Raw genomic sequence first — 15,050 nt, 5'->3', positions numbered from 1 at the left:
CACTAAACTCTCCCAGCACGTGCTGCATGTTAATTTTGGACTTCGTCCTGTTCTGAGCTCCCTGTAGGCCTGTGAGCTGCTGCGGCAAGGTGCCATCCTTCCCGCAGCCCGGGGAAAGGTGCGGGACTCCCTGGAGGACTCTTCATTCAGTGTGGCTGGGGTTAGGCAAGTGCCCCCAAACCCGGTTTACCACTGGGAAATAGTTAAAATCTGTGGGGAAAAAAAATACGCAACCAAGTCACAGCATTGCTTACCTAAGGTTTTCCATCAAGAACAGGGTTAGAAGGTTTGTCGTTGTAAAAAAAAAAAAACCCACACGCTCTCAAACAGGCACACCGTGACCCGGGTATTTTACATGCTTTTTTGGTCATTGCTTTCTTAACAGGCAGGATTTACATTCTTAACCTGGCAGCTTTTCTCAGTCTCTGTTTTTCAAGCCCTGATATCTTGGGCATCACATCGCCACCTGACTCCAGGTGCTGGGACTTGGCTAGCAGAGAGATTTGTGATGAATTTACCTAGTGTGGGCATGGCTGTCCTGTGGCAGCCTGAAGGTTCACTTAACACAGCCTCTGGCTGCCCCAAACTCCCAGAATTTAGGGAACTATGCAAGAGCAGCAGTGAACAGTACTTTTCTGATAACTTCTTCCACTGTGCAGCAAGCTGTGGGTGCGGGATTTCCTGAGCAACACACTGCCCCTGGGTGCTTGCAGGGGGATTATTTTCTTCCCTGAACCGGTCAGTTTAATTTCTGGGTGACCCTGAGCCGCTGGCTGCCATACCACTGCCTGGCTGTTCAAGCACAGTGAGTGCAAGGCACACGCTGTCTGTGCACGCTACTGGGTCTGTGTCAGACTTCCCACTGACGGCAGCAGGGGACCCCACCGATCGTCTCTTTTTGAGGCGAGGGATCTCAGCCAACATGGTCACCACTTCTGCGTAGGTGCTGCCATATCTCTGGTGCCCTCCACCTTCCCTGCGTGTTTGCTAAGACAGCAGAGGCATTTAACCAGGGCTTATGTTCTAGGCAACTCGCCCCTACCTCTTTCCTCTGCTCCCCCGGCCCCGTGCCCTGCCTTCACTCAGCTTCCCCGTTTCCACCAACTTGTTGTTCTTGAATAAAGCCAGTGTAACTTTGCAGGGATGAAGGCCTGTCTCCACTTCCCCCGGCAAGCAAACTGCCCAAAAGCCTGGAGAGGCTGCAAGCTGCAGAAAGCCCTGCACCCAGCCTGGTGTGGACATTTCCAGTCCAGTTACAAAAGCATGGTGCTTGCATTATGCTAATCCCCTGGCTTTGGCTAACGAAGGACCTCCGCCAGCCAGGCAGGACCTATCACGGCACGGAGAATGACATCATTTGGAAAAAGGGCCGCTGCGCAAGGCTGCCAGTGATTGTGCAGCATCCCTCCCCTCTCACAGGGGGAGGCCGCTCCATCTCGGCATGTGCAGGCACTACTTTATAAATCGGAATAGTTTAGTTACCACAGAAGTTCTAACTCGAGGGAGTGCAGGATGATGAGACGTGTGACCCACCTCTCTCTCTGGCAGGCTGCAATAACGATACAATGCCATAATCCTGCGATACGTTCATTAAGCTCTGTCACCTAGCGATTCATTTCCTCTTAACACATGCATTGTTTTTACTTGCCCTAATTTGCCATTTACAAATAATGGCAAGAAATGCCGGTACCATGAAAGCGTAACTGGTGTGACGCTGCATGCAGGCTCGCCCACGTGCTGCTTGTGATCGGCACAAGGAGCTGCAGAGACATACAATCCAAGTTGACTGGGCTGCTTTGTGAAACCTTCCAGCTCAGTAATGCCAAAAGCCCGTCAGGCGCCCCGTGCTCTGAAACCAGCACACGGCTCTCAGCATCGCCATTCTTCCCATTTCTTCCTTTACAGACGCGGTTATAATAAACGGCAGCTAAGCACAGACGTCTCCCTGGCATACTGTCAGGCAGCCTTGCTGGAGGAAATTTTTTTTCTCCCCTGCAAGCTGCCAAGGTGGACTCCTTAGCTCCTGCGATAGACTGAATGAGACTGCAGTTCCCCCATCAGTTTCATAATACTCAGAAAGCATCCATTTACATCATTGTGTGCAGTGCAGGGCAGCAGCTGCCAGGAAATTTGAAACTATTTTGATTCCAGTTGACTAGAACAGCAGCAATTGAATTAGCTGGTATCGCTATAGATAAACTGATGATCTGTGCATTTTATTTCTTTGACCAATGGGTAACTGCTGGAGCTACAGTAACCTCTGTGAGTAAGGAGACTGTTCAAGCAACTATATCTAATTTGTTGAGCTAGCTAATATATATATATATACTGTATAGAGAGAGACACTCACACCATTCTTTTGTAAAATGTACCTGTAAACAAAATGTCTGTCTATGCTTGTAATTTGTGTTTTGCTTCCTAGAATTTCCTTTTATTATGCTGTAGACAAGCTTGCTTGACATGGAATGGTTATTTACCTATGAAATATCATATCTATGCCTGATTTAAGTCATGAATTCTTTCAACGTCTAGTCATCAGAAAGGCTGCCAACTGCTGTTAGGTTATATTTGCCCGGTCTCAGTTTTCTAGCCACTCACCCCCTTTCTATTTTAGCTTTTTCTCTCTCCGTTTAATTCTTTTTTTTTTCTTTTTTTTTTTTTTTTTGCTTTGTTGAAAGAAGCCACCTTCAATGCAAAGGAGAAATTGGTGTTACCTGAGAATGTGTGTCCTTTCTTTCTTTGTTTGGTGATGGTATTTTTTTTCCCTGCTCATCTTCAGTGCGGTCCTTAAATTTTGTTGTTGCCTTTCTAGCCTTGTTTGTAATGCAGTCATATTGGGGGATGGGGTTGGACAGGATATGGCAGTAGCTGCAGCAAGACATGATGCTGTGGTGGTGGATGGGAATAAGGGAGGAGTTTCCCTTAAAGAGCTCAAGCTCCTGTAAGCTCTGGTACCTGAAATAGCTCTCTGAGCAAAGGGAAAGGCTTTGCACCTTTTAGGAGTAGGGGGCAATTGGTGGTGGTGCAAGGAGCAGAGACCGTGGCAGTCATGTGCATGGTAGTACCTAACATAATGGGGACAGACTGCTGCTTTGGTACCATATGTGAATTTTTTGTAATCGGGCAGTGAATTAGGCAATGTTCCTGCAGGATGCTGTGAAGGCGAGAATCCCGCTGACTTGTGCTCCCATACGGTAGCAGCAGCAGTCCTTCCAGAGCAGGGTTGCTGGCGCCTCACTATAGAAAAGGCCTTAAATTCCCACCGTGAAAGTGCTCCTCTCTTGCCCAGGTGAAATACAGCTTGCAAGCATGGCAGAGAGGAGTACCTGTGTGCACGCTCCCTCCGCATGTCTCTGTGCCCATATATGCATGCATGTGCTGTGTATGTGTACCTTTTCTGGAGTCTGCTGGGCCTGCCAGAGGGTAAAGTTTGCTTGGGATGAAGTTCAGGAGGAGAAGTAAATCAGAAACTTGCTCAGGACTGCTTACTGCTGCCAGCAGCGGCCTTTGGTGGCAGATGGGGACGCGCAGCAGTGTATTTAGCATGCACCACCAGAAATAAGGCCGCCTGTGTTTCCCTCATGTCGGTTCAGAAGCTAAGATAGCAATTAGCAGAGACGAGCCTGGCCCCTTGGCAGGGTCTGTGTGTGGTGCCTTGTCAGTGCTTGGCCTCCAGCGCATGTTGGCTGCATCCCAGACCTCTGAGGGGCCGGGGAGGCGATGCTCCGGGCTTCCTTCCAACGAGGTGGGGTGCATGGGTGGGAGGGAAGCGTGGGGGGTCCCAGCTCCTGGGGCACTATGCATTGCCTTCCTTTGGGATGTGGCCGGAGCGTGCAGCCCAGGCAGCGGGGTGGCCAAGTGCTGCCCCATGGTGCTGGGGGCATGAGACGATCCCAGCTGGGGCACCTGCCGCTTGCAGGTCTGCAAGCTGAGAGTTGCTGTAGGTGGAGCTGTGTCCACGGAGAAGGCAGTTCTTCTCTCTTGAAAAATCCCATCTCTGGATGCGTGCTGAGAGACCAGCCACTGCATTAGAGCAGACCAGGGCTGAGGGGTGGAAAGCCGGGACCTTTTGCTGGCTTGGGCTGGTCCTGGTGCAGGTGTAGGGACGTTGCAGCCACACAGCATTGTTCTCATCTGTGAAGCCGTGCTGATGAAAGTGTGTCCTAATGGCAACCTGGCGCCTGTGCCATGGAGTGAGTGGGCTTGGGATGCACTCAAGCACTGCATGGCTGAATGGTGTGCAAAGGGGGCTGTTTGTCTGGGGCTTCGGGCACTTAGAAAAAGCACTGGAAATGCTTACATGGAGAGAGGGACCTCGCTCTCTTCCTCACACTCTCCCAGTGCACCTGCACCTGTGTGTTGGAAACCCTGCCATGACAGCAGACTGGTGATGCAGAAGTGGACAGGGCATCCATACTCCTCACAGCTCCCTGGGACCTTGCAGCAGTGAAAAGATCCCTGCTTTGTGCAGTCGCCGTCCTCAACAGCAACCAAATCATCCAGGTGAAACCTGACCCACTGAAGTTTTATTATGGAGTAATTAGATCAATACCATGGAGGTATTTGGAGAACCTACAGGCAAAGACACTGTGGTTTGGCGTGGTCTGAGTCTGTCACTTTGATCCTGCACCATGCACAAGGTGCAGTGTTTACCCTGTGGCTAGATATACTGGATAGTGAGCTGGCAGGTGTTACAAACTACTAGCAGATAGATAGCCATTAGTGGAGTGCTGAGCTCGCGTGAAATTATTTTCCCTTTCACCTTGAACTCAGCCTATCATTAACCATAGCTACATGGCTTCCTCCTCAGAAATGGCTTGTGGCCAGCCTGCTCGGAGCGGAGATGGGGATTGGTTTGCAGCACGGCACCTAGAGATGCAGCTCGAGCAGGCCAAAGCATCCAAATGCAAGTTGGTGTCTGGTTTCAGAGCTGTTACCCCTGACATTTTTCAGAGTAGGTGTTTGGATTTGGCCCCCTCGTTGTTTGTTTTAACGCACTTTTATACTCCAGGCCAGTTTTTTCCAGAAGGGTGCAGCAAATGCAGCTGTTGCTGGTTTTTTGGTTTGTTTTTTTTTTTTTTTTCAAAAGCTCACTTCCTCCTTGGGCCATAGTATAAGGTGGCCAAGTATCTGTCATTGTGTCATCCATGAGGTCCCTCTGAGGACAGCTGGTTCTCTGTTACCCGACAACAATGGGAGCCACTGGGTGTTTGGCACTTGGAAAATGGGAACATCCGTTTTTGCTCCTGCTTTGTTTACATCAGTTGGAAAAGCAGCACCATGAGGGGAGGGGTAGCAAGCTTTCTGTGCAGCGGTGAATTTGCTGCAACAGAAAATGTGAACTGCTCGGTATGCGTACATCACTGCAACACGACCTTCAGTTACCCGAGTTGTTAAAGGAAGAGGGTAGTGCTGGCAGAAAGTTGAATTGCTCATTAATTGCTTTGTAATTTAGCTAATTGGTTTTGTCAAGGCTGTGGAATATACAGGGTGTGGCTGATTAACTTCCCAGTGTTTCATCTTTACAAGTGAAAATGACCTAAAAACATTTCTTTTAAATAAAACCAACATGTATGGCGCATGCTGTGGATGGATGTCAGATCTCTGAATATCTGTTTTCTTCAGCCTTTGAGTCTGGCCTGTGGCCTCAGACTTTCATGGGCCACTGGGACCCTTTCTGAAGTGTAGCAGACATTTCTGGCATTCCTTCCTCAGTAGTGCATGCTCCCAAAGTAGGACTGCCCAAAAACTTGTATGTAAAAGGACCAGCTCTGGATAACTGCAGTGTGAGACCGTGCAGAAGTGAGTTAAACCGAATGGTATTTTCCCTGCAGGGGAGAGTGTAGTTACTGTGTTAGGAGAGGGCTGGGAAGGGAGGTCAGGCTTTTTGCTTATGCACGCAGTAGATAAACCCACACTCTCTTTTCTTCTGTGCAGGTAGTGGCCATGCAAGCAGCACTTTGGTACCTCATACCATCATCAATGAATTTCCAGAGTATGGCACTGTAGAGCCAAGTGGAAACGCGCCGAGGGCTTCATCGCCATGCCAGGCAGAGCCTGTGACACACAGTCCAGAAAGACGGGACAGTCACCACCAGGTACCTGGCAGGTCCCTTCCTCAGTGTGTGGCTCCTGCAGACAATTTGAGACCTGATGCTGGGGCAGCGCAGCTGCATGCCACAGAAGAAGGTTTGCAACCTGCCGGTAACCTGCCAGAGATTATGAAAATCTCTCAACGGCTGGAAACAACAAAGGTGCAAGAGAGAGCAAATACTTCTCTTGACTCAGAGACTCAAATGGAAAAAAAGAGTGTTACTGGCAGCCAAAATGTGCAGGCAGCCAGAGAACCAGTTCTAGCAGGCCAAGAAAAACCCTCAGACATGCCTCTTCCATCTGAACGAACAGCTGAGGAAAAAATGCATTTGATCGTAGAGAAAGATCTGGCTGCAATATGGACTGGAGAAAAGCAGTCCGAGTCCTTGCAAGCCATCAGTAATAAAGCCGAGGAGGTCCATGCAGCGCAGGAGACAAGCTGTCATAGACCATCTGTGACAAACCTGGAAGCAGCCAGCAGAGTGGAGGGGTGGGCGCATTTTGAGGAGTTTTCAGCGTACAGTCAAGGCAAAATGCAAATGGGTCCTGAGAGAAGGCTCTCTAAAGAGGCAGCTGTGAGCAAACACGTAGAATTTCAAGGGGTGGAGATTTTATGGCTGCAAAAAGCCGAGGAGCAGAGAAGAAAGAAGCACTCACTGCTGGAGACTGTGTCCGTGGAGAGGAGGGCATCCCCCAAAACGTCCAGCCACCCTGCGCCACTGACGGTCTCCCCAGGCTTGGTCTCCTCGCAGGACAGCGCTTGGAGCGAGGTCTGTGAGGACCTGACGCTGGGACCCGCTGCCTCTGGAACCACTCCTCTGGTGCTGCTTGATGAAAGCGGGGAGGATGAAGTTTTTGTGAAGAACAAGAAGAGCCACAGTGAGGAGGAGATGGCTGTGCTAGCGAGAGGCCAGGGCAGGTGAGATGGTCCTTGGGGGGGGTGCAGGGGGCAGGTGGGGTTACTCTCATCCCAAACACGTGGCTTGTGCCTACCCCTTAGGAGCTAATGACAAACAGTGAATGTTTGTCCGCTGCCTGCGGTGTGGTGGCAATGGTAGCGGTTCATGCCTGGTGGTGGCTAGTGCGTGAAGTTGGGACTGAACCCTGTCCACAGCACCTTGCTGAAGTTTGAAGTCCATCTCAGGTTTGGAAACGTAAAGGTGTCTCTTGTTTGCAGAGTAATGGCTGTGTGACGAAGCATCTGTAGCAGGTGTAGTTGGGATCCGGGCATGGCATGTAATTAAATATAGGCAGCATGCAGGCCTGGCCGTGTGTGCCTGGCCAGATTTTCTGGTTTCGGGCAGAGTTCATGCAAGAATGTTGCAAGCAGCTCTGAGAGGTTGGATAATAAAGACTTTTTACCCAGGGCCTTGTAGGTTATATGAGGGTAAATGCTGTGATGTGCTTTCTGTATTATCTATCTATCTGTGTTTATATAAGTTTAGCTATATACGTTGCAAAAATTGTCTGCTGCTTTTTACAAGACCATCCCGATTTGTTCACTTTTCTTTCCTGATGCACATCTGTAACAAAGCAAATGGTCCCACTGGTGCGCTCTGAGCAAACCGCTCTGACCTGGCAGGGTGTTTGCTGCTGACACAGCAGGATCTCAGCAAGGGAGGCACTACTGCCTCTGCACCTTGGGATCCATGGAGTTTTGCTTAGGCTAGCACGTGGGATTGCTTGGGCAGGCATCCCTGATGCCGAAGTCCCGCAGTATTTGGTGCAGCAGAGAAGAAAACTCTCCGCAGGGGGATGCTACATGTTCCCCTGTGCATCTGCAAGCAGGCCAAGTCTTCCCTCTTCAGATCTGGTTCTCCCGGCTCCTGGTTTTTAATTGCATTTGCTTCCCTTTGCATTTTGGAGGGGTTCCCTCCAGACTTTCGCCAAAGACCCCAGCCCTGGGACTGCAGAGCCAGCAAACTGTCCTCCAGAGGCAGAGGGCCCATCTGGGTGCACATCTCCGACCTGTGCAGCCTCTGGCATGGCAGTGGTGCTAGCGGAGACCTTACGCATTTGTGAGTGCTCCTCTCCTTTGCACATAAGCAGCTGATGCTAACTGTTAGGCAATATTAGGCTTTCCCCCCACCCCCCTCTTTTACGCACAAGATTTTTTCTTTTTATGTCCCCAGAGAGAGAGATGGTGCCAGTCATGAACAGAAGTCGTGCAAGGAGAAACTAACATTTTACCCACAGTGTCCTCGCCTGCACGAAGCCACGTTGACCTTTCTGTTTGCAAAGGTGGAAGGCGAGGAGGTTCATCCAGAGGTCTAAACCTTGCCCCCGAGCTGAAATGAGTTGTTTCTGATTAATTTCCAGGATGATGGAGGAGGGGGAAGCAGCCATGGGAGGATATGAAGATGTCCTTGGGCAGAGGCACTCTGACGTCTCCACTGATCTGTACAGCTCACAGTTTGAAAACATCCTAGACAATGCATCTTTATACTACAGCGCGGAGTCGCTGGAGACATTGTACTCGGAGCCCGATAGCTACTTCAGTTTTGAGATGCCACTCACTCCCATGATCCAGCAGCGCATGAAGGAGGGCGGCCAGTTTTTAGATCGGACATCAGCCTCGGGGCAGCCAGATGTCCTGCAGCTTCCCCCTGACGGGGCGATGAAGGGCTGCGGTGAAGGCATCGCCAATGGCTTAAGGGATGCAAGAGAAACACTCTTTAGAGGAGATGTCACGGAAGTCCCTCGTCTGGAAAGGTAAAAGCAGTGGATGAGCTTTCTGTGTGCCTGTTGATTTTTCCCTGATGTCTGTTTACTTCAGTGGACTGTCGCAGAGTGTAGTTTTGCCTCTTTCAACACTGCACGTTTTCTACACAGAATAATTTCCAGTGTAACAGAGTGAGCTGCAGGAGAGGAGAGAGCCGTCCAAACCCACCATTCATTAGAAAAGTGCAAATTCACTTTACAGAAGTTTTGTAGGTGATACTTGTGTTGATAAAAGGCTGGCCGGTATTGTCACATCTCTGGAACCTGTCCCTGGAGGGGTTAGTTACCGGTTACAGATGAACCTTGTTCAGCTCCAGTTATACCTGAATTTGTTAGCAGCAATTTTAGGAACAATAACACCCTGTGCACACAGATGAGTTGTCCGAATGCAGTTTGTGATTTGGATTTTAAAGGTGTGTCTCGGGGCATAGCTTTTCCTCTCTTGAGGTCAGCGGGAGTTTTGCTGGTTACTTCAGCTGGGATGAGGTTTTGCTCACACCGCATTCACAGGATGAGAGACTGTTAGCTGTTTCTTTCGTTTGTGCACTAGTTACTGATTGAGAGAGGAGGGAGCATTGCAAAAATGTTAATAATTTCCGTTTAGGTAAAGGGAGAGTTAAGAAAACCTATTAAGAGAAGAGTCATGTGAGAAGCAAAAACTAGGCTAAGTGGTCAGAAAATACTGTGTAATTGTGGAAACTCACTCTATGAGCAAACTTTCCTCATTGTGTGTTGTCAGAGAGGGTGGGGAGAGTGAAAGGCAGCGACAGCAAAGTGGGGGGCCAAGCCTAAAGCAGCAATCTGCAGAGGGGTGAGGGACCTTGTGAGCGACAAAGATGCATGGGGTCTCCATCCTCCACGGACAGGACATTATCTAAGAGTCCTTAGACTATTGCCTTAGATGGGACTAGGCTAGTCTGGGAGTCAGTGGTGGGAGGTCTTTTATCGGTTTTACTTCTTTTGTGCCAGTGTGAAAGAAGTCCTTTGAGCAGAAGTAGTTTTGCTAACTTCATGGATTAAGCTACAGTTTGCCCTTAGAAGAACAGGCAGAAGGACTTAGCACTTTAGAATGTTTTTTCCATCAATCCTACTGGAAAAAAAGGTGTTTAAATCTTGTAGGACCCTGAGCTGCTTGGTGCCAATAGGCAATAAGTGACTGCTAATCTGCTACAATCAGTATGGAGCCAGAAGCTGAGGCTAGTCCTGACACTTGCAGCGCCTTACTTGTACTGAAACCAGAGATTGCCGTGAGACTGGACAGTGGAGGACAAGCAGCACATACAGACCCTGATTCTGTTACCCTGTAGTTGCAGCATCTGGTATCTAAAAAGTACTGTCAAGGAAGGCCCACATCGGCTCATCAAGACAGAAGTTATCACGAAGACAAGGTGTTCTTAGATAATGCTTAAGAGACACGTTAGGTGCCCGCCTAGTGTGGATTTCATTAGGAATTAAGTTAATTTTAGTTTAAATTTGCAGCCATAGTGATAAACCAACAGAGGATTTTTAAATTCTTCTTTTTTTCCCCCCTTAATAAAAAAAGAAGAAAGAAGTGTCCCCAACAGCAGGTTTGTTAGGAAGCTCTGCTGTTGTAGTCTGCAGGGCTCTGTTAGGGACAAGCCCCAAGGGCTCGCTCTCTTAAGGTAGGTGCTGATAAAGAGTGGAGCTGCAGCAGTACAGCCAGCCACAGATGTGCCCAACAGGGTAATCCTCTGGACAATAACCTTATTAACCACCCCCCCCCCCCCCCGGTATTCCAATGTCATGTATTGCACCAGGGTACGGGTGACTGGCAGATCGTGTGTCCTGTACTGTTGGAGCCAGCGACGAATCACGGTGTTACAGCATGTGGGTGAGGAGCACCGCGTGCATGCTGGGGGCTGCATGGGATTTATTGGGAGACGGGTCAAGACGGTGTGTCACTGTGATGCTCAGGTGAAGCAGAAAGAGCTGCCTGAGCGGTGGGTACTATTTCTAAGAGTTGTCACGTGTGGTTGTGTAGCCTGAAGCAATCCCGGACTTGTTTTTTCAATCGAAAGGCCACATGTGGGACAATACGCGTGCGGCCGCCACCGCGGTACCTTTGTGCCTTCTGCCCCGAGGCCTTTTTTCCAGCGGTGCCGCGACCCCGCGGTAGTTCCCACGCGTAGCGCCTGCCTGGCACTGCAAAGCACCAAGGAGCAGCCGCTGAAGTGGTCCGGCTGTCCCGGAGGACGAGGTAGGGAAGGCAAGTCCACCCCGCCCCGCCAGGTCCGGGCAGCACTCCCCGGCCCTGCGCGGCGCAGCCACCGGACCGCCCGGAGCTGGCCGGCAGCGCAGCTTGCCTGCGGTATATCGCAGAGCCGCCGGAGGTCTCTGTGCCCTCTGCGGAGCTGCCGGCTCTCCCCGCAGGCAGGGGCTCCCGCCGCTGCCTCTGCCCACCCTGCGGCGGGCAGTCACCCGAGGGCGGCGGGTGCAGGCGGGAGGGAGGGCGGGCAGCTGGCTGGAGGACCCCATGCTGCAGGGATAGAGGCCGGTGCGGGGTGTGTGTGTCTCAGCGTCCGAGAAGTGGCAACTGCAAAGCGAAGCGGGGCGGTTTGGGACGCGGGGGGCTTGGGAGCAAAGCTCTGCAACGTTGTAGGGCGGCACAACAAGAGCAGTAACACCCCCCCCCCCCGCTTTTACCAGAAACCGCGCTGCTAACCCAAGCGAACAAAAACCGAAACCAAAACCCCAGCGGCTCCCCGTGCCGTGGTGTTTCGGCGACATCAAAACGCGTGGGAAAGCCCGTGGGGTGAGAGCACGCTTCCGAGTACCAGCGCCAGTTTATGGGGGAACAGTGTGAAATCCTGGCCGTTCTTCAGGGTCCGGTGCAGAAGGGGAGGGGGGATGTGAGAGCAAAAAGTTAATGGTTTACACCTGGAAATTGAAAGCCGCGTGCCAATTAGGAAAGGAGGAGCAGGTGCTCTCTACGGCCATGCCCTCCTGATAGCAGGTGGCTGAGCACCACAGCACTTCTCGCAGCTCTCTGGAGGGATCCTGCGCGTAACTGACACACGGACCCTAGATGGCGTGAGGTTTTAATGGATGATGGCAAGGAAACCTAGTCTGGTAATGAATAAGCGGGAGGGTAACATCCTTCTCCGCTGTTAGGAAATCGCTGGCTCTGGGAGGGGTCAGCTCTGGTATGTGAAGGCCAGTCACATGCCTTCAGAATTGAAAAAAAAAAAGGGGGGGGGGAATTATTAGAGGCTTGTGGGCTGCAAGTTCCTATGGGCTCCTGGGTGTCTGGATGTTTCGTCTCTGCTGTCCTCCCTATCAGCTGCTGGCTGTGGTCAAATGCAGTAAGTCCTGGCAAGAGCCGTACACCGTGCCTGCTCTGACAGCCACTTGCCGCGCTTCCTTAGGGCAGGGGGATGTCAGCTGGCCCCTGGGTTTTCCTGCAGGACAGGTTGGCTTGCTTTTGCAAATAGTCCTTTCCTAGCACAGCTTAGGTGCCCTTTGTGTCTGGCGAGTGGAGGAGGGATTCTTGGGAGAGAAGAGTATGCAGTTTGCCTTCCTTTGGGAACGGTTGCAGCTCTTGGTGTCTTTTGGGTGGCTTAGTCTCTTTCTTAGGTGTGTGATAATGATCGTTCTTCTGGGGGAAAAACAAATTTCTGCAGCTGAAGTAGCCTTAAGTTTCCCCAGGTGGGGGTGGGAGAACTGGGGGAGGAGGGGGAGCGTGTGAGGTTTTGGAGCTGATGGACAGCCTTGCTGTGTATCAGGGCACCATGGGGTTCCTGTGAAACATGCTGAGCCACAGGTTGCCAGTGTAAGGAAGCTTTGCAGTGGCAATAAAAATACTGCATTTGGGCTGTGTTTGGTGCACCCCGGGTACTGCGCTCCTCTCTCATCGTGCCAGTGGGTTGTGTTCTGACAGAGCAAGGCTCAGCCTTGGTATATGGGAGTTTAGTCTTACTTGCAGAGGCAATAAGGAAGACTGTTTGCAAGGTGCTAACCAGACATTGAGCCTGAGTTTGCATTGCCTGAACTAGGTGTAATCATTTACACCACATCAGAGTGGGAGGAAGGGGACGTATTTCCAAAGCAGTAAGATTTCCCCCAGGTATAAGTGAGTTATCTTTGCTATGTATACAGTGAGCAGCAGAGCATCAATGCGTCTAAAAGTGAAGTATGAAGTTCTCTCGGTAATGATCTCCATCTTTCTATTCTACTTTCAGACTTTAAAGACAGAATTTCTTTTAATCTTTTTTTCTGCATTCTTTATAGCAGACTTCGCATTCCCTTTTCCCTTGTACGCTGCAGTCAGAACAAGAAATTAAAAAAACCCAAAAAACTTCTGGCATTTTGTTTCCAGAGTTGTCTCGGAAGGTGTGGTCTCTGTTGGTAGGACATCACCCAAGATTTTTCTAAATCCAGACAGAAAGGAAAAAAATCTGTATTGCAGCTCCTAATCCTCAAAAATGCTAAATATTTGCCACCTGCCATCATCTTCAAAGAACTGCTGGTGCTCAGCAAATTCTGCAAGTCCTGTTATCTTTTTTTTTTTTTTTCCCTCCTAGAGATGCAAACACAAATTTAGTCACAAATGTATTCTTTTGTAATTTGAGGGGGGAAGAAAACAAACTCGCTAAAGCAATCTAGTGCTTCTCAGAATAAATGTACAAGAATGTAGACTGCAGTTCCCAATGACTGCCAGGTTACTTCTAATGATTTGAGCCTCTCGTAGTAGTTCGCATAGTTGTTTTCTTTCTTCTGTATATGGGTCATTTCCAGCAGTTTCTTAGTTGGGACTCTGCTTATTCCTTCTTTGAGACAATAAACTTTGTTGACAGATAAACCCATTTTTGTTCCCTTCCTCCAGTTTGATTCTCTAAGTCTCCTCCCAGTTTATCAGTATCTTGCATGCCAGTTATACTTCTGGTTTTCAGTTTGCACTTTGGTATTTTTTGTCCAAGGTAGCTTGTATTTGATTTTCAATGTGGATGTGAGAGTCAGTACTTACAGATCTAACACATAACTTTTATTAATTCATTTTATTAGTCTGTCTAACAGCAGTCTGGCAGAACTTTTTTCTGCTTTGATGACTCGCCTTGCGACCTGGTTGAATTTTTCGTTGAGCCTGAAATTTGCTAAGATCCCTGTGTTCCTAAGTGGATGTTTTTTGGCCTTTGGACACACCTCAGTCTGTGACAAACTCTGGGACCTAGGAGAGCTAGGGCTGTCAGAAGGTGAAAACTTCGTATTTGCTGCTATCCGTATACCCAGGATAAGGAAAGTTACTCAGAGGAATGCCACTGGTTGTTGTCCTAGAACAGTGAATGCGTCAAATGCATCTGCAGCTGGTGAACAAGCAAACACATGCTGGAGCCCATTTGCCTGCACATGGGCTACTGCATCTGCCGGTTGTGGAGCCACTAGTAAGCACAATATGCTGGCACAGGTGTATTAAGCCCAGGTAAAGATGAAGCGGCACAATCCGCAGGGGTAAATTTCTGAAACCGGTGGCATTTTGGCAGCTGAGGGTTTGCACCTTTATTGCACAGCTTAGTAACTTCAAAAATATTAAGCCACACTGATTACCTTGGTATTCCCTGCAGGAAGGTGGCATTACTTTATCAAGGCTCTGGAAGTACAGTGTGCGAGTGTGCCTTGGCGCTGGCTAATGAAGTGCTTGCAACACCAGTTTAGCAAGAGTATGTAAAACTGCTTCTAGTTCCTAAATAAACTGTTGTTTTAGGGAAAAAAGATCTGCTGACTTCTCGCCTCTTCAGTTCCCAGCCTCCTCTGAAAATAAAACAAACAAAACAAAAATCCAGGAGCTGACAGAGACAGAAAAGAAAATGAAAATAAAAAAAGAAAAAAAGAAATTGGAGCAGCTGATCAGTTCACTGCACAAAGCGCCTCAGTATAAAGCTGTCAGCAGCTCAGCTTCTAAGCTGGCATCTGTTGGCATATCTCCATTAAAGTCAAAGCCATTTAGGTCAGGAAGCCTTCATTCACTGAAACCGAAGTGTCTCTGCCAGCTCCCAGTTGGTCCCAAGGTGCAGCCTGCCATCTCATCCATTAGCCACAACTGGCTGCCAGTCAAGTCCCTCTCCATGTTATTGCTGGTTAACGCTCTTCTTCCTCCATCCATCTGTCTGTTGGGATAGAGGCAGGCAGAGCCTGGTGGCTGGCAGGTTGGTGTAGAGGCATGTATAGCTTCAGATGTGATATGGGAGCACCGTTGGAGAAGAACAGCACAAGTAACGTGC

The 15,050-nt window shown here is 49.6% G+C and overlaps 1 protein-coding gene across 3 annotated transcripts in view; it reads left to right on the top strand.

The window, feature by feature from the left end:
• Positions 1 to 15,050, top strand: part of PSD3 (pleckstrin and Sec7 domain containing 3) — a 109,568-nt gene that overhangs the window by 20,044 nt on the left and 74,474 nt on the right. For 2 of the 3 annotated variants that reach the window (XM_052776526.1, XM_052776525.1), the window contains exons 3-4: positions 5,938 to 7,012; positions 8,413 to 8,805. In XM_052776526.1, the coding sequence (XP_052632486.1) occupies positions 5,938 to 7,012; positions 8,413 to 8,805 (1,468 nt within the window). Of the gene's footprint in view, positions 1 to 5,937; positions 7,013 to 8,412; positions 8,806 to 12,033; positions 12,138 to 15,050 lie in introns of those variants that run through there. The other variant, XM_052776527.1, reaches the window with a different exon arrangement.

Source organism: Harpia harpyja, chromosome Z (genome assembly GCF_026419915.1).
Source record: "Harpia harpyja isolate bHarHar1 chromosome Z, bHarHar1 primary haplotype, whole genome shotgun sequence".
Taxonomy (NCBI): Eukaryota; Metazoa; Chordata; class Aves; order Accipitriformes; family Accipitridae; genus Harpia; species Harpia harpyja.
Note: the sequence above shows the minus strand (reverse complement) of the source record. Positions and strands in the feature narration are given on the sequence as shown.